The 27,102-nt window shown below is 40.8% G+C and overlaps 2 protein-coding genes across 9 annotated transcripts in view; one reads left to right on the top strand and one right to left on the bottom strand.

Annotated features, from left to right (window-relative positions):
* The window catches only part of EVC (EvC ciliary complex subunit 1), a 57,540-nt gene extending 39,736 nt beyond the window's left edge, over positions 1-17,804 (top strand). For 5 of the 7 annotated variants that reach the window (XM_087737707.1, XM_087737708.1, XM_087737706.1 and 2 more), the window contains 9 exons: positions 2,053-2,162; positions 3,469-3,679; positions 6,419-6,625; positions 7,398-7,542; positions 12,022-12,130; positions 14,085-14,211; positions 14,477-14,570; positions 15,772-15,877; positions 16,903-17,804. In XM_087737707.1, coding sequence (XP_087593833.1) covers positions 2,053-2,162; positions 3,469-3,679; positions 6,419-6,625; positions 7,398-7,542; positions 12,022-12,130; positions 14,085-14,211; positions 14,477-14,570; positions 15,772-15,877; positions 16,903-16,984 — 1,191 coding nt within the window. In that variant the 3' untranslated portion in view covers positions 16,985-17,804. Of the gene's footprint in view, positions 1-2,052; positions 2,163-3,468; positions 3,680-6,418; positions 6,626-7,397; positions 7,543-10,732; positions 11,848-12,021; positions 12,131-14,084; positions 14,212-14,476; positions 14,571-15,771; positions 15,878-16,902 lie in introns of those variants that run through there. The other 2 variants (XM_087737705.1, XM_087737710.1) reach the window with 2 other exon arrangements.
* Positions 17,805-23,923: 6,119 nt separating this feature from the next.
* The window catches only part of CRMP1 (collapsin response mediator protein 1), a 51,660-nt gene continuing 48,481 nt past the window's right edge, over positions 23,924-27,102 (bottom strand). For both annotated transcript variants that reach the window (XM_009471124.2, XM_087736936.1), the window contains exons 13-14: positions 26,666-26,831; positions 23,924-24,935 (exon numbers count right to left, since the gene is read on the bottom strand). In XM_009471124.2, coding sequence (XP_009469399.1) covers positions 24,844-24,935; positions 26,666-26,831 — 258 coding nt within the window. In that variant the 3' untranslated portion in view covers positions 23,924-24,843. The remainder of the gene's footprint in view (positions 24,936-26,665; positions 26,832-27,102) is intronic.

The following is a 27,102-nucleotide window of genomic DNA, read 5'->3' as shown; positions in this document are numbered from 1 at the left end:
GACCTTTTATAAATTTTGCGTACAGCTTACCTTAAATGCAGTCACAATGGAAGAGGTGACTCATTCTTCTCCTTTAAAAGAAAGTCTATGTTCACCGCTACAGAACTAGGCTATTTCTTCATAAACAGAAGGAAATGACGACTACAATCCCTGTCATTGTTATCATTCTGAGTGCCTTTTTGGATAGGATATACTGATAGCAGCAGAGGTGTTAAGTTTTAGTTTCTTGGCTGCAATATTATATCATTTATCATCCCAACTGTAATTCAGAAAACATCTCCTGTCTTCTGTATCTTGGTGATCTACAGCAGATTTAATCCACAAGCTGAGAGCAAGTGTGCAGACAGGCCCTTCAAGAGCAACTTCTCTGTGAATAACCAGGTCTCCAAAAATGATGGGAAGCCATGTCTGAGCCACAGCAAGTCTCTCATTGAAAATACTTATAGAAAATAAAAGGTCGTTTTCAGCCCTTCTTTTAACTGCTGAAAGAGACATTAAAATACACAATGTGATGGATCTAATAGGTATATGCAAAGAGGTGTGAAACACCAGGAAGCCATATCCACAGAGCTGCTAAAGGGAAGTACTGATACATTTATTACTTGAAGCGAGTATTTGCCATCTGTCATGATGATACCTGGAGACCTGATAGACCTTAATTTGACACTTGCAGCATGCAGTCAGAGAAGGCACTGTGCCGAGCTGTGCTCTATGATTTTACGGATTGCCTAGACTCAAATCAGTTGAGGTCTGGCTACACAGGTGCACCTTGTGGCTCTTTCTGAGAGCAGCGTGGTGGGCTCCCCAGTGCCGTACAGACTTTCAGGCTGTGCTTCTCATGCGCAGCTGAACTCTTTCCATCTGTCACCTGTTGGTGACTGCCTGCCCATCCTCCCCAGGCATCCTGCTCCGGACTATGTGGTTTGGTAAGGTTTTCTCCAAGAAAGAAATACGATTTTGTTTTAAAGTTGAAGATGATGTGGTTTGTGATGTTCTGCACTTCCCGGGGGATTTCATCCTGTGCTCACAAATAAAGCCTCTCTCCTGCACAGATCACTGCTTCCCAAGGAAAAGACTGTCAAATCCAGTAGGAAGGCCCAGGACCACTCCTAGTTCCTAACACTAACAATCGTTCAGTTACACATCTAATTCTTTGCTAGGCATATTGATCTAGTGAAACCTTGCTGTCTGCAATAATAGAAAATTTAGTCCCTCATGTTCCGAACGAGGCTAGAACATGAAGTGAAGCTGTCAGAGAGCTTGAGTATTATATTTAATTTAGGGCTGTGCATACGTCTGCGGGTAACCTGCGTTTATCCAGCTGCCAGTGTAGCCTAAAATATATTCTTCATCTCACGGTAATAAAGTTTGGACCTTACAACCATTTCATCTTATGGCTTATTATTCATTAAATTCTGGCAATATGCTAAACAAAATCTTAAGTCCATATCTCCACAAGTTTACAGTCTAATTGCAAATTCATCAAAACATTTAAAGATTAAATTCTTTGATCTAAATGTCACCTGAAGGAGCTGTAAACGTGCAGTCCGTAAACCTAATCACGCAATCTCCATTTCTAACTATTAGCACTGTGTACTATACACAAAAGTATGATGGAAGATGGTACCCTTATTTTGTTCAGTGAAAATAAAAACTACATTCTGTATTAGTGAAAAAAAAAAACAAACAAAAAGCCCACTGCAACATGCTGATAAGAGTCGATGCAATATTTTGTGCCGTATTGTTCTTTTTCCCTTGATCCTCTGTTGCTGAAACCGGAAAATCTGTAGGAGACACAGCTCAGGGATGATCCAAAACGGTGCAAAGCCTCCCTTTCTTTTCAGTGAGCTTTGTTTAAGACTTTCACCATTGAGAAAAAAAAATTCCTAAGTAGAATAATTTTAATTCAGCATGAGTTTGTTTCTTGAAAGCGAGGGATTATTGTTTTTAGCAAAATAATGTCAAGTAAACCCCTATTTCATAATGTGGTGACTAGAATGACTGAAATCGGAGTATCTTATGATTGTACTTTTTTTTTCCCCCTGCTTTTAGCTATGGATAAAGGAATATGCTCTGTCTGCTGTGATGCAAAAGCACCTGTCTGAGAAACAAGAGAAGATAATTCAAGCTGTCGTGAGCAGACTAGGATGCCTCAGTGATGAGTAAGCTTGGTTTTATCAGTAAGCAGTGGGGTAAAACTGCACTGCTGCATGCACAGATAAAAACTTGTGTACATTACATTGTGGAAAGCAGTGTTGAGGGACTATGGGCATCTTCAGACAGAGAGGCAGTTACTCTAGTTTTTTCTCTGAGTATCAAAAACAAATTAAAAAAAACAGATACCATGACTCCTGGTAAGTAGAAAAAATAGTGTCTTCTGTGATTTGTCAAGTGCTTTCTGTGTATCTACTCCTATGTTTATGAGTGATTTCTAATCTTGAACCAGCCTCTCTTTGCACTCTGTATGCCACACTAGAGTTGGATATTCTTCAAGGTAAAATGTTCGGTCTAGCAGCATTCAGCTTTACCTTTGCTTTCTGCTATTACAATACCACTGGTCATCGCTTTGCATGATAGTGACTCCTCTCTTGCATTCTGGGTCTGTATTCACCAAGGAAACTTTTAGTTTTATTTCATCTTTGTACAGCTAAACATCTCTTTGATAGAGATACTTCTCAAAAAAACCACAGTTCCGTGTTATCTGCCTTGTTTTAATTCAGATATCAAATGGCTTCATTCACCATGGTCTTCACATTATCAAAGATCAAAGCATTTGAAGACTTGTCTATTGGGAATATTGGTATTATTGCCATTGCACTCCTTTGTTTTAGCTCTGCTTTTCAGTTCAACCTTATATTTTCTCGTTCTCTGACCTCAGTGTTTCCCAAGGTTCGGTATCTAGAGAGCTCATGGTGCCTTACACATATGCACAAGTTAGATACAAGCACAAACACTGTCATCCCAAATGTGCACACAGATTTCACTCACCTGGTCTGGAATCAACTTCAAAATTTGTTCTCCTGTTTAAAATTCATCAGAAACTTGCTTCAGCCATGTCTGCCCTGCCAGCGAACACTAGCCTCTTCAATGTCTCTTCAGAGTGTGCCTCCTTGTTAATCCAAGATGTGCTCTGCTGCATTTTCTTGAAATAACTTTCCTGTAGTTCTGATTACATTCTCTTTTCATCTTATTTCAAGTCTCCTATTAAAAAGCTTTTGTTATGTAATTATAGATGATTATTTATCTCTTTTCTTCCTATTTTTATTTTAATTTAACTTCAGTGTGACAGAACTAGAAGTCTATCATAGCAATTCCCATTCTTTACACCTGAGCAGCTTTCCAAGGCATGCTTGTTAACACAGAGTGAATAGTAACTCGTGTCATCTCTGAGCAATGACTTTGCTGAACACAGGTGTGCCAAATCAGCAAGCAGCTCAGCTGATTGATTTTTAATGGTCCTTTTTACAGGTCTGTTAACTATATATTGCAAAAACACCGACTTCTGCTGTGTTCAGTACTCACAAGGTTAGCCCTCCGAAGAGTTGGGATGGCAGCCCTGGCCCGCATGAGAATGTCCAGAAAGAAGAGCTTGCTTCAGGAGCTGCGAGAGCAACATACGCTGCAGAAGGGGTCCTCCCCCTGCCAAGATGAGGACCAGTGGCAGTTACAGAAGGCAGTGGTAGGTACCATGTCCGGGTGGTTTTTCTCCAGAGGTCTCATATGCTATGATGTCTGGCATTAGAAGTAGCCATAGAAGATCTCAAAAAATAAAAATGTTCAAGTTCCAAATAGAAAGGAAAATATTCTCTGTCAAAAATGCACCCACTGTTGGCATAGGCAGTCCCAGAGTGTGCCTGTTGTAGTTTGGGCAGACATTTAAAATTCCTGAATACTTTATCTACTGGCTAGCTATCTGTGATACGTGTTATCACAGCAAACTTATTTAGCTATTTTTTTTTTATATGAAAATAGTAATGAAAGAAGGCATGCCAATGTGTATAAAGGACTTCTACACAAGTTACTGCTTCAGGATATGATAAACTCTTATTAATTCTGCTAGGGATTGTAGTATGCACTTGAAAATTTCTTACTTGAGCATCAGAAGAAATTCTTCCTTCCACCAGACCTAGCAAGTTCTTCTATACTGTCATCATTTTTAATTTTTTTTCTTTTCCCTCTGTCCATAAGATGCTCAGCATGCATTCCCCTGACATCCTTTCAAATAATGTGGTTCCTGTAGGTCAAGGAGATGGCAGAAAGTTTAAGGGATTTTTAGACTTGATGTTCCCACAGGTCGCTTTCAAATCTGTTTGTGACTGGTTTTTAGGGTTAATCCATTAAGTGTTGTTGGTTATTTACTTATCTGCATTGGATACTTACCTAGAACAACACTGAATTTCATATCTCAACCTCAGAGGACCCTCCTAGTGAGTGTCAGTGATAGCTCCTGCTCAGACCACTGGTGCTGCATGTATGGGTTGAATCCATCCAACACTTTGCAGCTCTGTACTCCATGCTGTTGCTGTGTAATTAGCTGAGAGATAATAATTTGCATCTCTCTAATTCTGATTTGCATAATACAAACCCTAATTCTCTGCTTGGAAGAGGAATGAGGAAATTCTGTCTGCTGCCATTTTCATATTTGATACTTCTGTTGAAGTAGTTCCTGTTAAGTGTGAAAATCTCAATCTCTAACCTTCAGAAGAAATAAAATAATAAAATACAAATGCATATGACTGCATTCATCTTGTGATGTGCTTTCCACTGCTCCTTCTGACTTAGCTCCCACAGGGACGTTAATTGGTGCAATCACTGTGTTCCCTAACAAAAATGAAATGTCCCCAGGTATTATTGTTCTTTTGGCCTCTCTCCATTACAGCCTCTTTCCAAGGCCAGCTAAAACTCATCGCACAAGGAAGTGCCTAAAAATACACATATAAGATCCTTGCTGCCAAAGAAGTAAAGCCTAGGTGTGGAATTGTGAAAAGTCAGAGAGAAAAAAAAATGTTATGAACAACCTCCAAAACTAGAACCAATGTATAAGGAGTTAAGGAAAAGGTTAATTTTCAGACACTCAACCAGAGTTTTAGACATACCTTGTTGTTTGAACTAAACTTAATTTGAGCTTATGCCAATTTTAGACTGGTAGTCAATGTCGTGTCTATCTGTTGATTTCATATAAAATGTAAAACTACACTAAAGAATCCTAGCTTGGACATGATAACAGGACATTGGGTCTCTCAAAAAAAAAAAAAAAAAAAAAAAGAGAAACAGTTTAATGACATTCCAACTGTCTAAAAAAACTATCAAAAACATATGTCTGAGCTATAAATAAAGACATGTCAGAATAACCCAGCATTAATGGGGACATCATTATTTTCCACAGATGAATGTGGGCAGAGCAGGTTCCTTTTCCTACTTGCATTTCTTATCTCTAAGAGGGAATGAAATAGATATTGTCAAATCCCCCAGAATAATTTAATGGTTATTTAGCTTTAAATGAGAATATTAATGTGAGAGAGACATCAGCAACTCAATAGAAGGCAATCTATGCAAGGCTAATACACGTAAGAAAGACAGAACAGGTTGTGCTGGTGAGTGTATACTATTGTGTGCTAAAGAAAGCTTAGAAGGAAAGTGGATTTAAAAAGAAGCATAGAAAATGGTGGCAAGGATGGTCCAAAGACCTCAAGAGACTAGAACTCTTCAGCCTAAAAAAGAGGTGCCTTCTGGAATATCATAGGTTTTAAAAATGGCATCAAAGATGTGAATAGGGAGCAATTTTTCACTTCTTTCTGATAAAAGAGGGGCACCGGGCAAAGTTATTAGATGGCAGGTTCAAAATTAAGAAATGTGTGGATAAGCTGTAGGACTCACTGCCACAGGATGCTGTAGATGCCAAGAGTGCAAATGGTTTCCAAGTGCTGTTAAACACGTTCATAACCTGTCCCAAGGGCCCTAGGTACCAATATACCAACTTTTTCTCAGGTAGACCCCACAAACTGTACGAGTATTCCAGGTGCATAACTGTATACTTCCCTTGTTCCTGTGCACTTTATCAAGGCATCCACAATTATCCCTTACTGGACTCAGGATATTTGACCTAGATTGTTCGTATTTTTAATAGAAATAAGACCAAATTCAACAGCGCAGAATACAAAGATGGGAATACATCACTTGGAAATGACTAATGGGACAGGATACAGCTGTTATTGTACGTATCGTGACAGAGGCAATAGTTTTGTTGCAAAGACAGATGTGTTAAATAACTGTACATAAACTTCTGCTGGAAATTAGATTATTCTAAGTATTAAAACAGTGTCATTCTGAATGGGTGTAGGACTTATTTTTAAAGTGAAGCTGACTAAGTTTGTCAGCGTACTTAAATGGCAGTGCTATCTTTTTGTCTGATTACCAGGAGTCCCACATTCTGGAAGAGGAAGAGAAGCTCGAGGAAGAAACACAGCAAACGCATTTAGAATTTCACCAGCAGCTAGTCACAGAAATTCAAGAAGCTCTTCAGTTTCTTCAGCAGCACATGGAGCAGGTGATTGGGCGGACACTGCTGCAGCATGCCCAACGGGAAGCTGGAAAAAAGAATTCAGATGATGGACAGGACTTCAAGGTATAGAAATGTTCAACAGCAGTTTTCCAAAGAAAATGAGTGCTACTTTGCTAAAATGGAAGGCAGTTTCATTTATGCATTACTCTATGCAACCTGTGTCAACACTGAAGATACCTTGCAAAGTATTTACAAACTAACACGTAGAAGTACAGTATTTTCTAGTGACTTGCTATAGCAGCGAAAACAGGTTTTATTGAGCCAAACCCTGGAACATAAAAAGAATTTGAGAGAGTTCTTGATGACAGAGAATAACAAAAATGAGGAAGAAATGGAGATGATTATCTATTGATGAAGGTTTTATGGTTAATTAATAGTATTTGTATATTACCAGCTTAATATTAATTCATAGGCAAATAATTAAATAAAAATAAAACTTGCTTTATAGGTTAATAGAATTGTTCCAAAGTAAATATTTGTATTTTCTGTATAATGGAAAGTTGTAGCAGAGCTACACATATTGATTTACTTTTCTGGCAGTCGGGTTGACAGGTAAAATGGGCTATAGAGATTGAACAGATAGGGGGATGGCCCCTTCCCAGATGGAGGTGAGACACATTAGAACGATTTTACTGTAATTTTTCATGTTGAAATATTCCATGGATGAATCGAAATACCTGTTTTCCAGCATCTCAATCTGCCACATTTTTAAAGCACAAAATTCACAATTTTGTGCGCACATGCAAAATTAGATTGGGTCTTCAGTTCTAGACAGATCAAAACACTTCAGTTTCTGACTTAGAAAATGAATTGTGACTTGTACTGTGTCATACAGGAGAGACTGGTGGAAGCTGCTGTGGAAAGTGTGTATGGGACCAGCAATAATATCAATAGACTGGTGCAAAACTACTATCAGCAATTAGGAAAAATCACAGAGGACTATGAAACTAAAAAGCTTCAACAACTGAAATCCTTACAAGGTATGTATGATACTGACAACTACCAGATAATTCTTGTTTTTTAACAGATACATTAATTTTCTTACCACTATAAAGATTGCTTTTAAAGATAACAGGTCTGTTATTTAAAGTAAGCAACGAAGTAAAATGAATGTGTAGGTCCATTTCCATCTTTGAAGGAGAAGTGGTAGAACTGTTATTATTAATAATGACTTGAATTATGGTCATAGATGCAGGACCCTGTTACTCGAAGTTTGGTACAGACACACACAGAATGGTGACCCAGTGTTGGAGATTACCGTTTAACCACGAACTCCAGTTCACCAAGCTAAGATCAGAAATACCACCATAGTCACAACCCCAGCAGTTGATTTTCTGGTGCTCTAAACCTCAACACAAGGCAGAATAATTTAGAAAGCAAAGAGTTGTACAAGTATTAGGTTGTACAGCCAACGTCTACAATAAACACTGTTCAACTTTGCATATTAATATATGCAAATAAAATGAGTCAATGAATCGGATATTCGTAGGGGAGAGAGAGGGTATATGACAGGCACCTACAAGCAGAATCTTTTCCCTAGAAGGGAGGAGATCTGGGTCTGCAATCCCTGCTCCCATATTAGAAAACATGAACATCATTGGCAGGCAGTCTGCTTCCTCTGAGGTGACTGCCCTCAGCTTCGGGGAGTAGATTCTTGTATTCATTCCTTTTTTTGGCTCGGTGAAATGTTGTTTTCTCTGAAGTTGAGGAAATGCATTAGAGGAGACACCAAAAAGCCAAGCATGTCCATCCTGGAACACTGTGAGCTACTGCATTGTTTCTTAGCTCTCAACCATGACCCTCTCACAGGTTGTGAAGCTGCTGAAGAGGTTTATGAACTGCTGGATCTCACATAAATACAGGCAGTTTCTCATGGAATTATTTTTAATTGCTCAGTTCCTTCAGGACAGGAGAACAAAAGCAAGCTGTGATTATTGATATCTTTTGTAAACACTCTCCCCTCCCTAGATGAAGGCTGTTGGCATTAAATGAAGTGGGCAAGTTAGCAAAACAGCAATAGCATCAGAGGCTAAGTATTTGAGACACATGGGATGGATTTTTTTTTTTTTCTAAAAATAGAGTTAGCAATTTTAAATAGAAAAGATTTTTTAACCACAGAAGAGAGTTTTTGAATAGGAACAGGCATATCCACTCAAGGCTGAGATGCAGAGGTGAGTTGGTAGGAAGGATTTGTGAGCCCCAGTGGTAGCTAGATATGCTCACCGGTTATAAGACACAACCAGTCTGTTCTGCACTGCCCTGTTGTGAACCTTGAAGACTTAATATTGGAAGCTGAAGTGCTAAGGTTAGGCAAAATCTGTGCAGGGATTTTTGACAATCTGTATTTTAGACATTGGCAGTTAGCAAGGCAGTCAGTTACTTAAGTTCTCACAAAGACCTCTTTGGCCCTGATTCAGTCAACTACAGAGTCTAAAATCCCTTTGATTTGAGTTCCTTTAAGCAGGAATTAAAACTGAAGCGTGTTCCAGAATGCTGCACTGAGCTGAGCTGAGATGGATGTCATTAGAATCATAGAATTGTTTAGGTTGGAAAAGACCTTTAAGATCATCAAGTCCAACTGTTAACCTAGCACTGCCAGGTCCACCACTAAACCATGTCCCTAAGCACCACATCTACATGTCTTTTAAATACCTCCAGGGATGGGGACTCAACCACTTCCCTGGGCAGCCTGTTCCAATGCTTGGCAACACCTTTCAGTGAAGAAATTTTTCCTAATATCTAATCTAAACCTCCCCTGGCGCAGCTTGAGGCCGTTTCCTCTTGTCCTATCGCTTGTTACTAGGGAGAAGAGACTGACCCCCACCTCGCTACAACCTCCTGTCAGGTAGTCGTAGAGAGCAATAAGGTCTCCCCTCAGCCTCTTTTTCTCCAGGCTAAACAACCCCAGCTCCCCCAGCCGCTCCTCATAAGACTTGTGCTCTAGACCCTTCACCAGCTTCGTTGCCCTTCTTCGGACACACTCCAGCACCTCAATGTCCTTCTTGTAGTGAGGGGCCCAAAACTGAACACAGGATTCGAGGTGTGGTCTCACCAGTGCCGAGTATGGGGGACGATCACTTCCCTAGTCCTGCTAGCCACACTATTCCTGATAGAAGCCAGGATGCTGTTGGCCTTCTTGGCCACCTGGGCACACTGCCAGCTCATATTCAGCCAGCTGTCAACCAACACCCCCAGGTCCTTTTCTGCCAGACAGCTCTCCAGCCACTCCTCCCCCAGCCTGTAGCATTGCATGGGGTTGTTGTGACCGAAGTGCAGGACCTGGCACTCAGCCTTGTTGAATCTCATACAGTTGGCCTCGGCCCATCGATTGAGCCTGTCCAGGTCCCTCTGTAGGGCCTTCCTACCCTCCAGCAGATCAACGCTCCTGCCCAACTTGGTGTCATCTGCAAACTTACTGAGGATGCGCTTGATCCCCTTGTTGAGATCACTGATAAAGATATTAAACAGAACTGGTCCCAATACTGAGCCCTGGGGAGCACCACTTGTGACAGGCCGCCAACTAGATTTAACTCCATTCACCACAACTCTTTGGGCCCAGCCAGTCATTACACACTTGAATGTTATTCTTCATCAGTGTTCTGATATTGCTCTCAACTGGTCTCCCAATTAGGTTGTGAGACCTAGAATACCAGTCACTAGAACTACAGTCAGCCTTCTGGTAATTGCTCATTTAGATTATTTTTTCTCCTAGAGTTTGTGTGGATATATTATTTTTTCAGTGTATTGGTGTTCCATGAACTACAAGGAAGAAAATTACATGTGTAAGCGGAGCACATTTTCTTTTCAACTGAAGAAAAAGAAAATCCTTATGCTGCAATGTAAGCCTACAGGCTTGAGGGAGGATGAGAGTATTTATGTTGGTAATAAAAGCAGGAGTGTTTTAGATTTGGGTGGGAGACAAACCCAGCTGAAATTCACAGATCAAATGAACTGCTACAGTGAAAAAATATTGCAAACCTACATGTGCATGCTGCAGCCTGGCTGAGATTTTCAGTATCAACAGATAACTACTTCAGCTTTGTTGGTGCTTTTTACATTAGGAGTGAGCACTACCATCTAAAAAGGGACTTTGATGCTTTCGTACATGTAAGTCCTTCTTTAACCTAAATCCAAATTTGTGATGCAGAACCCACTCCTTTCTCATTTCAGCTGCTGTATTGGCCCCAGAAGCACTTAAGTTTCTCTATGATTCTTAACAGCCTGAAGCTCTGCTCCAGGGCACAGCCAGGACAACCTAGGCCCTGCCAGCCAGCCAACTACTTTCCATCCAAGCTCAGCCTGGAGGCAGAACATCCATGCTTCTTCCTTTTCAGAAGGTGTTGATCTGTTAGGTGATCTCCAAGCATGATTACTGTACTGAGAGTGTGATCCTCCTCACCAAATACTCTCATAACTTCTCTCTCTAAAACACAAGATGGAAAAAGCAGTGTTTGCAGTAGAGCCACCTACTATGTGGTAGCCCTGGGGTTAGAATGGCCACGTATGTACTTCATTCAGTGATAGCTAAACGGGAGTAAGGACCATAATGCTGCGCTTCTCTCTCCCAGTGACTGTGCTTAATACCAGGCTAGAGAATTTTGCTTCTTTGGGCATCCCTTGGCCTAGTAAATCTGAATTTACAGTCTGCCTGGAACAGCCACAGGAAAAAAAAGCAGAGAGTACCTCCCCTCACCCAGCCAGCCCAGCCCAGCCCAGCCTAGAGTACAGCCAGTAACTGCTCCCGATGGTGCCATTGGTAGGAGAGGTGCCTGTCAGCCTCTCTGAGCATTAGGAAAAGGTCGGATGCTCCCCAAATGAATGATATGTACCCTAATCTGTTACGTACCCATCCATCTCCCTCCTTCTGTGTTTTATTTAAAACCAGTATTGCAAGGAAACTGGTCCTATTTGTCAGACGTGCCCTTGCTGCCAGGCAGGACTTCAGGGACAGGAGTCAGGAGCCTGGTCAGCAGATAAACACCAAGTTACAGAGTGTGAGCATACGCAACAGTACCCAGAATACTTCGCCATCAAATGAAGGGGACGTCTAGTGAAGTTAGGCATTCCCAGGACTAAGTGGCCTTTGAGCGGAGTTTTTCTTTATATTGCATTTTTCATTTAGCTGTTACAGTTCTTTCTTAAGGCATCAAGGTCTTTTCATAGAATTTCTGGTTTGAATTCCATGTTCATCAGTTAGCCTAGTGGGAGAAGTAGAGAAGAATAGGAATTAAGTGACATGACCATCTCAGCTAAATGATGCACAAACTATTGTCTGTGCAACAGGTCACAGTGGCAGAGCAAGAGTGTGTAAGAAGTACTTGATATCCCTAAGGAGCAGTAACTTTGGAAAGGCTACCTAGAACAGGGATTGATTTGTGCTGATGTAAAACATAAACTGTAAGGTTGCCATAACTCAGAGTTTGTAATTTTGAGCAGATTTTACAAAACCATTATTTCAGCAGAAAGAGGTGAAAGGAACAGGCTTAGGAAGAAACAAGAGAATGAACTGGCATTGAAAGAAAAACAGACCAAAGGCCTCCTGAACATATCATCCACAGTCCATCAAAGGTAAGAGCAGGCAGCAGCACTGCTGACTCTATTTAAATGTTGTGAGTGTTTGCAGATCTACATAAATGTCTAGCTGAATAAATGTCTTGGGTTTGCATTTTATATTTGTCTTTGATGGAAAAGTAATACCTGTTGCCAAATTACGTCTACCCTTTGATCTTAGAGAATTACTTTCTTATTAAATAAACTTTTTGATGGTCATTAATTACAGACTGAAGCACCATACATAGACAGTTTGAAAAGTGAGAATGAAAAATAATGCCAAAACATATGCCAAATTTTAAAAGAAATTTAACATAAATGCAGGATGGGAACCGATGCTGTCTAATTCATTACATTCCATCTTTTCTGCTTTGAACATCAAAAGTGTTTGTTCGTTTGCTGTTGAGTAAACATACTATAATGAAGAGAAAATGTTTGAAGCATAAATAATACTCAAAATGGAAAGAAGATTTCAGTAGATGCCTTGGACAATCAAGATTACTTGCTCTAAATTTAGAGTGGAATCCCTTGAATGTTAATTAAATAAAAATCATATTTAATTCATTACTGATTTTACAAAACTTAGAGTCCAGACAAAAAGCACTGCAATTCCAAAGGAATAAGTTGTCATAAACAGCTGTATGACTTGGCATGCACATGATACATTTTTGTAATAATTTTATTTCTTTACTCTTGGTTTATTATCCAGAACAACACAGCATCTGCAATTTTGACATTGTAAAGAGGTTAACTCTTTTTTTAGACATTCTGTTACTTCTAAATTGAAAGAAATCATTGCCCATTTTCTGTTTTCCATCCTTGTTTGAATTAGTATAGAAATGGATTCATGTAATAAAGGGCTTCATAAAAGATCTGTTAGTTATTCATTATCAAGTTTATAATTTATTGTGACATATAAATTCACTTCTAGCTGTTGTCTCAGTTTTTTCTCCCATAATGTATTCTAGTGTCTTAAAACAAAATGCAATCAAATTGGCCTTCATGCAAGCAGAAGTATGGTATTGAAGAATGTAACTATTCAGTATCTAAGCTGGTCTCATAATTATTAGTAATCAAACCCATTTTCATATTGTCATTAGGATTTCTTTTACAGTCAAATCCCAGTCCTGTGTAAATTAATGACAAAATTTCCATTAATTTGTCTAACTGCTATTAAACTCAACATAAATTGTTTTATTTCCTTTTGACCTTGGTGCAAGGTTATAAGTGTGAGTTCAAAAAGCAAATTGTGAAAGCTAACCCTTTGTAAGCACTGACCATTACAATAGCAACTTCATTATTTGTAGATGTCAGAAACAATTTGTGTTATCTCCTTCCCTGAGGAATGTGGTGGGTGATTGACAGCATTGGTTCAAGGTAGATCAGGCAAGAGAACAAAAGAAATATAGATTGAGCAAAGTTGCAGCCATTCAGGTTCTACTATATTAATATTAATCTTTAACCAGCAAAATAAAACAAGTGAAGAAAATAGTTGTCAATGCTCCCATTTGCCAAGGTTTGAATTACTGTGTTTCTGTCTCAGTCTCAACCTGGTACTGAAGAGCCCTGAATGAAATGCCTAATTCTTAATCCTTTATCCTCACACCTGATCTTCTAACAGCTTGTCTCTTTGGCAAGCAGACAGTAAAGCTGACTTTAAAAACGTACAACAGTTTTGAAAGCAGACTTCAACACTAGAGCTGAACTCCAGCTCCCAAAGTCCGGGCATGGACAACCCAAACTCCTGCTGCAATTCCTGCCTCCGAAAGGAGCTTGTATCCAAGGCAGATTATTAAAATAAGTAAATCTATCTAAAAATCTACCACAAAATTTTTTGTCTGAGCAGAAGCTGGATGGGCCAATACTGTTAATGAGCCTTTCTCCCTACAAAATCTTCTAAATACACTTTGCCAGGATTGTATTCTTCCCTTGAACTGAACAACATCAGTACTTTAAAATTTCTCTTGACCAGGATGGTGCTGCAGCAAAAGAAGGTTTTGGCTCAGTTTGAACTGCAGCAGCATATTCGTCTGGAGTCTCTGAAACAGAAGCTGCTGGGATTACATCACCTGGAAACTGAGTTGGAGAATCAGCTAAAGGTAAGTCAGGGTAAAATGACTCACGGATCTGAAGCAGTCTATGGCAAAACATCTGACAGGTTGTAAGGGTTGTCGTTGCTGTCCTAGTTGAAATCCGTGCTAAGATTCACCACTGTCTTGTAGGAAACACTTCCCTGATGCTAGTCATATTGCTTCCTGTGTTTCTGCAATGACATACGCGTTTTGTCATGCCACACATAGAATAACATAATGCAGAATCAAGCTGTGTTGTGTTAACTGACTTCTGGTTTATCCTTGTGTGCAGGAAGCAGAGCAGGACTTCATGAGCGAGCTGGCTGCGCTGGCCCGAGTTCCAGTGTCTGTGAAAAAGAAGCCTTCCAAAAGGAGTAAACCAGCAGGTTGGTACAATCCTGAATTGCTTTAAAAATCCCACATCATTCCACATATCAGTGCGTATTTTGCAATATAACACAATGGCGTTTCAGGAGAGCATTTAGTCAGTGCCATTTCCCTAATTGGGATGTAGAAAAGTAAGGCAGCCATCCAAGGTCACCCAGCTCACCCATAGCACAGCCACAAATAAGTGTCACCATTCCTCACTCCAGAGCAGTCCTTTAGTCAATAGATCACATTGTGTCCACTGAGGTAAGGCTTTGCCTTGCTCAAACCAGAATTGTTTTTTGTGTCTTTATCATGTCCTTTAGAAATTATTCTGTTAACCTCAATCACTAAGTCTTTGGGAGGCCAGCAGAGCTGAATCACCCAGCTTTCATTCTCCTGGTAGAATGGAAGAATCGCTTTCCCAAACACATGCTCAAAAGTAAAATCTTACTCAATCAGGAAACTTGAAATATGTATGAATTTACTTCAGTTTTAACAAATTAGACTAATTCATTATTCAAGAGATACTTAGGGACAAATTGTCAGAATAGCAGTTGTGTTTCCTGATTCACATTTGGGGTGGAGCCTGCAAATTCTCATCCTTTGAGCCATGCAATCCTTCTGTCATTATCAGAGTGAAACACTTGGCATTACATTTGAAAGATGCTGAAAGGTGAGATGGGTGCCCGAAAGGGAAAAGCAGCTCACTCACCTGGACAGATTTGAAGTGTCTCTCCCCAGTCAGTTGTTTCTCAAGCGTGCAGAGCTGTTTGCCCTGGTAGGCACCATGACCCCAGGGACACATGTGGAAGCTTAGCTCAGGGCCCTAAAAACAGTGACTTTTTGACATCAGATTGTTCTGATTCAAATCACATAAAATTATGAATTGGCTTTTGTTCTGTTTGCTGGTAGTAAAAAGCCATTTTCAATTACTTGCTAAGAAAATGCATGATAGGGCTTTCAACTGTTGCACCTCATGGAAACTTACTTCAGTGTTCAGCAATTACGAAAGTTCAACATCTGCTCTGTGAGAACTAACTGATAGTAAAAAAACAATATTCTAGACTCATGTAAAGTGGAATGATTTCCTTGGAATAATAATGTATATGTATGAAGTGTTAGCGTTTATTTTTTTGCCTTAGGTTAATCAAAACAAAACAAGCTTTACTATCTGTGATTTTTTTTTTTTTTTTAATTCGCATGCATTTGGGAATTCAGGGGAAAAAACAAAAAGAAAGACCTTTCAGTCACCAGAATCAGAAGACAAAGATAATTCTCATGAAAATATTCAAGAGCCCCCTGGACTGACTTCTGGCTTATGCAGGTACAGTAGAGGCTAAAAAAAAAATGGGCATGTGAAAAACTATTTATAAAAAGCAGTACAAAATCTACTTCATAAGCAGGTATGTCAATCAAACCCAAACTATAACACCTACACTAGCTGAGCTTCTTCCTTACTACTCACTTCTCACATGTATTTGACCTTTTTTTTCCCCATATTCTTTTTTAAATTTAGGAAAATCATCTGAGTTTGCTTGTCTGTGCTGTTATGTATTTTATAAATAACTTTGATTTTAGGTAGAGAAATGAGAAATACTGTTTCCAAATTTCCTTTAATTAGGTTTTTTAAAACCTGAGTCACAGACAGCATAAATCAGCAGAGACAAGTGAATCCAATGGAACTAGGCTGACATGTAGCAACCAAAATATGGTCTGTGGTATTTAGGCTTTCAACTTCCACCTTTATTTCAGGAACAAAGGCGAGCGCCAGTCTTTGGCTGATGAGGGTAGCAGCTCTAACAATGATTTTCTTGATAGATGTTTCGGTTGGCTTATGCTGGGGTGCTAACTAGAGGAGAAGAAATGGCTACAAACCTGAAAGATGCCAGCTGATTACTACGGGCAGATCAAACCAGCCAGCTGGTCGCTGGGGCTTGATATATTGAGCAGAGAAAATCCTCTTGACAGGCAAAGCAAACAGTTGGTTCTCAGGAGCCACAGGCCTTTGGGGAAAAGTATTTATCCCCTGAGTGACCTCAGCCTGGGACTGACTTCAGGAGATGGCTCCTTTCCCTGATGGCATCAACCCTTTTCACACACTCCTTTCCCACAGCCAACAAGGGATACGTGTGTAGGGAACGGGGACCCAACAAAGGAATGTTTATCGTTATGCAGTTTTGTTCTGGCAGCCTCAACGGGGGCAGCTGAAACCAGGGAGTGAAGAAGTTATAATTATATAGCAAGCGCCTTTCTTCTTTTATCAAAATTAATTTAGTTTAAGAGAGAACTGTAGCGTTTGAAAAACTCTGTCTACAATTTTGTTTTATTTTTCTTGTTTATTTCTTTCAGAGAGAGGTTACAGAGCCCACATGAAGGGGAGACTGAACCAAGGGAAAACTCAAAGATGCTAAAAAAAAGAGGCAACAGGTAGTAAAAGCATTTATATGAGCTGTCGGAACACAGAGTACTAAACCATTCTTCTGGGAACCTCAGCAGCTATAAATAGTGAGCTGCTTTACTGAGGAACAATGAAGATCAATAATAACCGAGAAATCTTAGCTATAAGATCAAGAATCAATCGCATGTTCCTTTAGCTGTTAACACATTCCCACTTGATTTTGGTAAGGGGGAACAAGGAAGTCCTTAATATGAACTCTTCTAGATCGCTTGGGCAATGTGGAGGGGAGATAGTTTTAGCTTAGGAATATCCCTGAGGAAAGTGCACTGATAGCACAACAGGTCCACACTAGGCTGTTGCCCAGGTCGGTGCATCTCAGTAAGGTTTGCTTGCTTTTGAGCCCTAATTGTGGTAGAGTGGGTCTTAATATTTTGTGATTACTGCTTTGAACTAACAAAAATAGATAGAAATGTAAAGAATACATAAACAGACTTCAGACGGTATTGGTACATCAAAAGATTAAATTTTGTCTCTCTTTTGTTATATTTTATTGCTTCCAAGGCTCTGTATACTTTTTTAAATTTGTACAAAGATTTTTATAAATGTATTTCTCTGCATTTGTCTCAGATTTTAAATTATTATTTTTAGGAAGAGTGAGACAAAACCGGTTTACTGTTTAATTTTTTATACTTCACTTTCTAGTCTTGTTCCTTAAGTACACTCTTTTGTTTCCAACATACTTTGTTATGCTCATTATGTTTCCTATGGGAATTCTTGTTATGCAAAGCAGCTAGTTCTTACTGGCTGTACAGAGCACCTGTACTGTGTAATAAATTGCGCCACTTAAGCAATCTTACAGCCTTCATGAAATGAAAATTTTCTGCCTTTTTAAAATGACCATATATTTTGCTAACGAAAAGGCTGTCCTTTGGTGCACGATGGAAAACACTACATCAGTTATGCAGTTTACCTGAGACAAAAGTGCCGCCACCCAAATGACTTTACCAGGCATGTTACACACAATTGTTAAATGGTTAATTTTTACCTCCATCACTATAAAAAAAAAAAAAAAAAAAAAAATCTAAATTGTACCACTTCAAGCATTTGATTCTGGTATTTCAGTACTTGGTCTCTATGGTCTCTCTGCCTTCCCGATCTGGACATTTTAGTTGCTGCTTGTTGTGCCTTTTTTTTAAAACAAATGCAGCCTATTTACCTCTGTTTGAACATCTTAATTCTGCAGTGCGCTCTGTATAGATAGCAAGAAGGAAGCTTTTACTATTAGAGTTGATGATGTTTTAAACCATGCAGCGCAGCAGCGGCTCCCATCACAGTTAGGATGCAGCGTAACCACCCGAGCCGGGTCTCCGCGGGTGCACTGTCACTCCTTCGGCTAGGCAGGGCTGAAACGGCTTTTTCTGTCGCTTAGAAAACGTGGGAAGGTTCAGATTATCCCAAAAGCAGGGCAGCAGTGCCCTCTCCCGGGCAGCTAGCGGGGTTTTCTTCCCCTTGCTGGTGGCGGTGGCAGGCAGGGAGCACCGGGAGGGAGCCGAGGAGGCTGCTGGCTCTCGGCGGCAGGACCCCTGCCAGTCCCTACAAACGGGCCTTTCTTCTCTTTTCCCAAGTTGCCTTAGCTTCCCGGCAAAAACACCCACTGCTCTTCTCCCTTCTCAGTCTCCTTGAGTTACTCCATGGATTCACTGTCCTGTTTAAAGTCACGTGCGGATTTCATGCATAGCATGGCACTTGCCATCACTCCCTGTCAGTGATGCAGACATTGAACAAGAAAGAGTTTCATTAGACCAAGAAACAAGTGTAGTGAATGCCAAGCTAAGCTCACGACAGTTGCTCTTCAGTTAAGCATTGTTCAACTAATGTTATGTTATCCAACTTTAACCAGTCAGTATCTGTATTCTGATGCTGAAGATCTCCCTCCCATCTCCTGACATAGTCATTACAGACTGTGGGTTTTTTTTTACCTCTGGCCCCTCAGTTCAGTTTAAATCCATGTAACTGCTAATTGCTGAGCCAACACAGAGACTGAGATTTTTTTCTTGATGCTGTGAAATAATATATCACCAGCCAAATGGACCCAGCTTATTGCAATAGTCACAAGTTTCAACAAAGACATTCCAGTTATGCATCAGGAAGAAAAGTATCTTTGCCGTGAAATGGGTGAAGCGCTGGAACAAGTAATTCAGAGAGAACATCCATCCTTGGAGACTTTCAGCTCTCACCTGGACAACATCCTGATCAACCTAACTTTGAAGTTAGCCCTGCTTTGAGCAGGAGGCTGGACTCAGATGATACCTCTTCCAACCTACGTCTTTCCATGAGTCTAATATTCCTTCCTACTGATGTGTTACTGAAATGTTTGGTGCTTCCCTCCCACTCCCCCTTTGTATCTTCCCTGTGTTGTAAGGGATGGTAGAAATTGCTTGCAAGCCAGAGATTGTGCCTAGAGAGTCCCTGGGAGATAAACTGCTAAGTAGTTTTGCCAGCTGAGAGAAGTCTCCAGCATAGTGGATGTCAGATGGGGGAAAATGGGATACCTAGGTGCCAGTCACAGCCCATAACACTTGCTTTATGGTGTAAATCTATAAAGCACCCTCTCTTTAGTTTATTCCAAAGAGGTTCACAAGGAGCTTTGATCATGCTTTACAGGTACATATCAAAAACACTCGCTGCAGAAATTTAAGGAAAAAATGTTATGCCTTTTTTCTCCTTTTTTAACATCAAGGGTAACAATTACTACAATAGTTTATGATTGTGCTCAATCTCATTCACAGCTTTATGACAAGGGTGTATCTCAGACAAATTCTAAGCATGGTGTTAGAGTCGTTCAGTGCATTGTATATCATGCAAGACTCAAAATAGCCCACAATGGTCCTGCTGCTCTAGAGGAACGTGGAAAGCCTCATTGTGCAGAAGTCCTGCTGAAAGGTGGCCTGGATCACACTGAAGAGTTGTGCAACTTACTTTTACTTAAAAGACTTGTACTTGGGACATTCAAGCTGGTGCCAGCTCCTGTGCAATATGGGCAGTTTCATTCCTGATATAAACAAGCACTCCTAAGTGACACATAAAGGTCCTTTGATCCTGCCTGTGCACACAGTAGCCCAATACCAGGGCAAGCACCAGGTAACACCTTCACTCTCTCCATCGTGGCATCTACAACAGTCTTTGGGAGCCATTCTAGAGATCATTATGTACAAGTTTTTTGGTCGTGTTTCTTCCATCCAAAGAAACGCTTCTTCCATGTGTTCAGCAGAGACTATGAGGGGCTTAGTGTGCGGCTGCCCAACGTGCCCCGTGCTGGCTGGGAACTGCCTCTGTGCTGGGAGTGCTCCTGGTCTCAGCACCCTCGCGGCTGTGGCCACTGCTGCACTGCAGAGCATCAGAGGGGGACAAGGGTCTGGACCCTGTCAGCTGAAGACTTTTAGAAATAGCATTGCAGTCACTGATGTATTTGCAGGTTGGCTTGTTTGCAGTTGTGAGGAAGAAGCTGCTAAGCTCAAAGCTTTTTAAAGCAGTATATATGGCTATATATTTAAAGGTAGTCTTGCATGTACAGCTCCCTGTGCTGGAAAATTACAGAATATGCAGTCAGGGAGGGGGGCTGAGACCTAACTACTTTATCCATATCACTTCATGAGTTACACGATACGGAAAGAACAGTATTCCAAACTCTGCATTTTTACTACATTGTAAGACATTATTCCCTCTCCCATACACAATTTATTTTGAATTGAATACCGCTCACTGTCATCACTGAAATGTATCTGGGAAGCTTGTGCAAAGTTCACCACAATCGTGATGAAAAACTATCCTTGAATCAGTTTGTTTAGGTCACTGAGATTTAATACTGACCAGGTCTAAATGGCAAGAATTAGCTGGTGCCAAGCAGACTAGCTTGACGCTTCGTCATCGTGCATTGAGCTGTGCAACTCCTTGCTCCAGGAAGCAACAAACGCCAAGATTTTACCTGGGTTTAAAAGCGCCGTGGCAAATTCATGGCAGAAAAATCCACTGACAGCAACGGGGTACCAAGACACTGCTACTTCTCAAGAAATCACAAGGCACTAGAAATTAGGGAAACTCTCAGAGGAGTATTAGCATTATATGTTTGCTCTTTTCTTCAAGCCTACCTTAAGATTATGTTGTTGGCTACTGAAACCCCGAGTAGATGGCCATCTGACCTGGTCCAGCCTGTGTTTTTAATTCTTAAGCATGAAGATCAGTGTATTGCTAATGAGAAACATTTAATGGCTGGGACAGCTGTCAGTTTTGGACAGTCTTAGCATCATAATTAACAGGCTTTGCTACAAACACTAAAATTTAAACATGTAACTGCATTGCTCTGGTAGCAGACAAACTGTAACTCAAGACAAATTAGTCCAAACTGTTGCTCAGGAAGCAATCCATGGATCCACCCTTCTCCTCTATCTCACTTGATGAGGATCGCCCTCAGACTGGTCCTAGGGACTAATTTTAAGGGGTCTGCAAATGGCAATAGGGAAGAGCCAGTTTTACATCATTAGGGCTTTATCAGGTATTAAAAGGTCATAGCCCTGCTGCAAATTTTTAGAAACTTGACGATTCAAAAAGCATGAATGCTTTGCATTGCTTTCTTCTTGTAGTTTGAGATAACAACAGCTCCCCACCCATGAACTCCACCAGCTAATCGGCATTTTATTTACTGCTACTGTTTTATTTTTTTAAGGACAGGTTAGCAGTGTTGGGTCAGGGGCATTGCTATGAAATAGGCCTCCCAGTGGTAAGAGAAGCACCGCTTACCTTGCTTGGTTTGAACACCCTGTGAGCATGGCAAGTGCCAGCTCTCCAACGGCGTATCACAGTAACCATCCGAGTGAGGCATCCTTCACCTCACTTGGTGACCATGCAGTAAGGTAACTGTGCTCTGATAAAAAGCTGCTTAAATCACATCCAGGTAGTATTGCACATCCAGAGTGGAGAGAGCCAGGCACAGCCCAGGATCCCCGGGCTTCCTGCAGGCCGTCCCTCAGCAGCAGCATGGCAGCAGTGGTCAGGCTGCGGCGGCTTGTGAACATCAGGGGCGCACTAGCGGATTTCTCCTTGGAAAAATCATAGCAGAGTTACACCGACCTGACAAGCACGGTGTTGTTCACACAGAACCACTGAACCATGAATTGCCTCACAAACACCCACGCATGTATTTATTCACAGACATTTCACTGTGAAAAAATGCATGTTAACAACAGTGGATCTTGACTAGCTTGTAGGCAAAGGGTTCTTTGGCTTAGGATGTTGTTCAGCATGTAGGAAAAGTGGAATCTGTCAACAGCTAGTTAACACATCATTTCTGTCACCTCAAGCGTGACAAGCCTTGTAGATCGAGTAGAAGTCTTACTCGGAGGTGAGCAACCATTCCTACTTGCACAAACACACGCAAGAAAATCACTAAGGAAATCGTAATCAGCAGTTCCAAAATTTTCACACTATGTCAAATTTGCTGCATAGTTTCACAAGCCAGCTTTATTTCTGTTTTCAGGGTTACATTACCAGAACTGTTACTGGCTCTGTCAACACTCATAGCAAATGGGTTGGAATGGGACAGTGGAGATGGAGACTTGGTATCTCAAGATTATCTTACCTGCTAGGCTGTGGGTTATTCCAGGGCAGGTTGTCCTCCGGCTTCTCTGCTAATATTATTTTACTTCATATAAAAAACCTGAACCACCAAGTGAGCAGTTTATTTTACTTCATATAAAACACCTGAACTACCAGGTGAGGAAGCAAGCCTAGGGACGGGGGCACTCTTCAGGCCATAGGAAACATGAATTTGAATCCTTAGCAGAAGGGATTGTTCATGAAAAGCTTTATTTTTCTCTTATTTTGGGAGTAATCAGTTCAGTTCACTGCAGGCTGAATTGCAGCGTTTCTTCACTGGTTCAGATAAAAGCCAATGCAAAAAGAAAAGCTGGCAATGCAGACCAGCTCTGCTGCCAGGTTTTCAGACCAAGCTGACCGAAATGAGTTTTCCAGGGTAGTGGTTCCTTTCCCAGGCAAGCTGGAGGTGATGGCATACTGGCTTCAGAATGACAGGCTTCAGGTAGGCTACTTTCCAAAACTTTTATGTCCCACATGCACCTGGCGTGCACCACGTGCCCTGTGCCAACACAATTTATTGCTGCGTGGACAGGATGGACCACTGCTAAATGGTCAAGCATCCCAGCTAGATAAAACCATTGCACTGGCACCACGCTGCTACAAGACTTTTCCTGGTGCAGCTTTGCAGCGTAGACAAGAGCAAAGTGGCACAAGGCCAAGGGGAGGGGTTTTGCTGACCTGCTTAATTTCATAGCACCCCACCCTCCACCATAGCCCATGCCTCCCACAACATCTGCAACATATCAGACAAGTAAAAAGCGACAGGAAAGGCTTCTTTACATAGTTTGTGAGAGAGTCAGAAAGACAAGGAGAAAGCATTTCCTTCACTCTCATAGAAAGGGAGAATTCAAGTCTGCTTTCCTCACCTTACCTGCAGCATGCCATACCTAAACACTATCCCAGTTCAGTCAGCAGAGAAAACCAGTATTAAGTCAAATACAGCTTAGGTCAAATTGGAGCACTGCATACTGGTTCTGTACTACAGATGAAGATGATGGCAATCAATTATCATTTCAAGCAAATCAGATGCAGACCTGAAGGTCTTGGGAGAAAGCTAATTTAGGTCTCATTTGGCCAAAACTGAGGCAGCTGCAGTGTCAATAGTAAGTACATTTTTACTGTGAGCTCTATTTAAGACAGATTATGGCATGGTATAGTATGCATATGCAGACATCTATACTTCTAACACCCCTTGTGATCTAAGGAGGTTCCTTCTTTCACATGATGTCAACCTACAAGAGAATTTCTCTTGAGTTTCTCCATTCTAAATTTTCAATCATTGAGCAACAGCACTGGAAAGCAGAGGAAGACACTTACCCATCAATTAATTTCCTTTATTTCACAAGCTTTGAATTCAGAAATTGAACCACGACTAGTAGATCTTGATACGGTAGAGTAAGTAAAAATGCATGTGATTACAAAGGAAAAACTTTGTACAAAAAACTTTAAAAATCCGACGGCAACTTGGATTATCTGTAAGTACCAAAAATCTCATGCAGAAGGAGAGCGCTACTGCCCAGGTGGAGAAATCCCTGCAGGGGTGGCAACGGCATTGGTATGTATAAATTATGGCTCTGTCTAAACTGGAAACAACAAGGACACAGACTTGGAACGTACTGAGTGGGAACAGACAGGTGCTACAGAGACCATTTGTCATTATGTGTCCCGATGATTTTCTGTGTCTGAGAGAAGTGCTTCTTGGGTTTATAAATAAATTAAAGATGAAACAGAAGCTGCCTATACTACTCTACTGCATACTTTCAAGATGGCCATTTTCTTCCTTCATAAGTGTTTTTGGTAGTGTTTCTCAAATACAGACGTTAATCTTGGCATTGTGTCTAGTCAATTGTTGGCAACGTGTTCTAAAGGGACTCACTCACAGAATGCAACTTGCATAAATAACTCAGTAACATGCATTAACTACTCTAATACAGCGAAAGGGTGCAAAGGAACCATCATTCAGTTACGAGACGAAGCTAAAACCTGTAGTCACTAAAGGGGCAATGGAAGCACCATGCTTTAAGGTGACTATGGCATGAAAGCACAATTGTGAGGCAAGTAGTTCCAAGCAAACACACCACACTATTATCACCTCTTCCTATACAAAAAAAAGAAAGACATTTCGTTTTTTATTTCCATTAGTACCAAACAAAACTGTGGGTTCGATAACACAGACATTGAAGGGAATGGACATTATTCCCATGATCCTTCATCCTTGTGTTTCTGTCCATCATCATTTTTCAGCCAAGACTGGTAATATTAGAGCGACCACCAGGAGGTGCCACAATGCGGTGGCCAGTACGGCGTGGGTTATTGTCATCTATCTGAGCTCCTGCAACAACAGAAAATCAGGAAACAGAGCTATAAAAAGGAAAAAAAACATCAGTGGTGAGATTTTACCTGGCTTGTTCCAGCTACGTGCCCCTCACGCCACCATCAGCTGGTTTCTTTTGAGCCAGACCCCTGACTGAAGTGCTGAACAGACCTTCAAGGCACATATCTGTGCCTAGCTCCCGTTGCCTTCGATGAGAAGTGTAGGATTAAATGTTTGGGATTGGACTGATGCTCACCCTACATGGGGAATTGTTTTCCATTGACTTGAAGAAGAGCCCATGCAGGGATGACACCCTACAGACTGGGTTCCCTTTGCGAGATCAGACCCTGACAGAAAATATTACTGTTATAACTACAAAAAAACCCCAAAACCCTATATTTGCAGAGCAGATTTTTCAAACCTGCCTCACTGATTTAGAATACCTGTCCCTACTGATTCCACGGGTCAACAGTACAGTAAATCTGATGTTAGCAATCATAAATCCATGAGGAAAGGAGCACTGAGCTAAGGTAAACTCACACCCACTTCAAACTGTGTTTTAAAATGTTAAAAGGTTAAGCTTAAGGTGACAGCAAGCTTTCTGCCAGGCTACATATTGTCTGGCCACACTCAGCTTCCTAAAAGCAATGCAAGACTACCATAAAACCATAGGATCATTTTAAATGCTATCGTAGTCTCTGGTTCTGCTTAATTTCCTAAGAACACAGTAATGTGCGTTTGCCTGATTCGGATCAAATTCATACCACTAGATGCCTTGGTAGTACCCGGATCCAGCAGTGGACTGCGAAACCACAGCTTCAGATGCTTATGAAAATCCCACTTATCGGTTATTATTATTATTAGAGGTTAAATTTCCAAGCACTTTTTTTGCTTTATATAGCTTTACGTATCTGTGTGTGCTCACCATGGCCCCAGGTGTATGGGCAAAAATATACTTCAACTCACTAGAAGGGTTTTAAAATATTTGCTGTCCTTGGGCCTTCTTCCAGAAGTTTCATTTAGTTTCTAAAGACAGGATCTGTCAGGGAGAAAAACTCCACCATCGGCTCCCACAGGGGAGAACATCCAGTGACTTTCATAACATTATAAGGAGCCACTTATTTACCAATTGGGTTGTAGCCTTTTGAAGGATAAGGATTTGACACACTCGTAATTGTCTTTGGATGACAAGAATTATTTCCAACAACCCCAAAGGATGATTTTCCAGTCTGTTTCTTACGTCATGGAAAATGTTTTGGGCACCAAGCGCAAAGAGGACAAGAAATAATCTGCATGTGAATAGCTTCTGCACATGGTTTGCTGACCATGGACAAGGACAGTTGAAGTTTCCATGTCTAGCCATTTCTGGTGATGCAGCAAGAAAGAAATCTGAGATGTCTGAGCCACATGGTTTGCACCAGACCCAAGTCCCATCAGCTGTACGTACCACCAAGGGCCCTCAGTCACATCAACCAGAGACCTCAGCTAACTGTAATGGGCCAGGTAAATAATATTAAAAGACTGCATGCAAAGAAAAATTTTAGATTGCAAACATTTTGAATATTTGGCAATTTGTAAAACATTGCTAGGGAAAGAATGTATAAATATATATATATATATATGTAAGTATATGCATGTATGTGAGTATGTATAAGCCTTTCATATTTGATTAAAGAATAAATTATAATTGAAATTTATCACCGATACTCACAGGTTTAAAACATTTCTGATGAGTCAGGCTAACTTACCTGATAAGCTAAAATTGGATTGATGGAGGTTTCTGATTGGTGGGGGCTGGTTTTTGGCAGGGGAGGATTTAGTTGAGGGTGCAGGAGTTGCATATTTTGGCGTGGCTGGGATTTCATACACAGGCCCATCATACATTCCTCTGGAGACTCCTTGCAGTCCTCCCACCTAGATCAAGAGGGGAATAAAAACCCAGACACTGAATGCTCTGATAATGCTCCCTAATGATACTCCTTCCTAGATGCAGAGACCACTGAGCACAGAGCTATATTCTGCATTGGCTGAAGTAAAAACACATCCGTATTCTCATCAAAGCTACAGTCTGCTTTATATATAAAGGAAACTATAAAGCCTCCTCCCTCCATTTTTATATATATGTATAAATTATAAGAGAGAGATCCTTATTAGGCATCCTTCACAGTCAATGGGGGAAAATGAG

This window comes from Nipponia nippon, unplaced genomic scaffold, assembly GCF_047370975.1.
Source record: "Nipponia nippon isolate SJK-2023a ecotype South Korea unplaced genomic scaffold, ASM4737097v1 scaffold_6, whole genome shotgun sequence".
In the NCBI taxonomy this organism is placed as follows: domain Eukaryota; kingdom Metazoa; phylum Chordata; class Aves; order Pelecaniformes; family Threskiornithidae; genus Nipponia; species Nipponia nippon.
The sequence above is the reverse complement of the archived record's forward strand: the minus strand, read 5'-3'. Positions and strand labels throughout refer to the sequence as shown.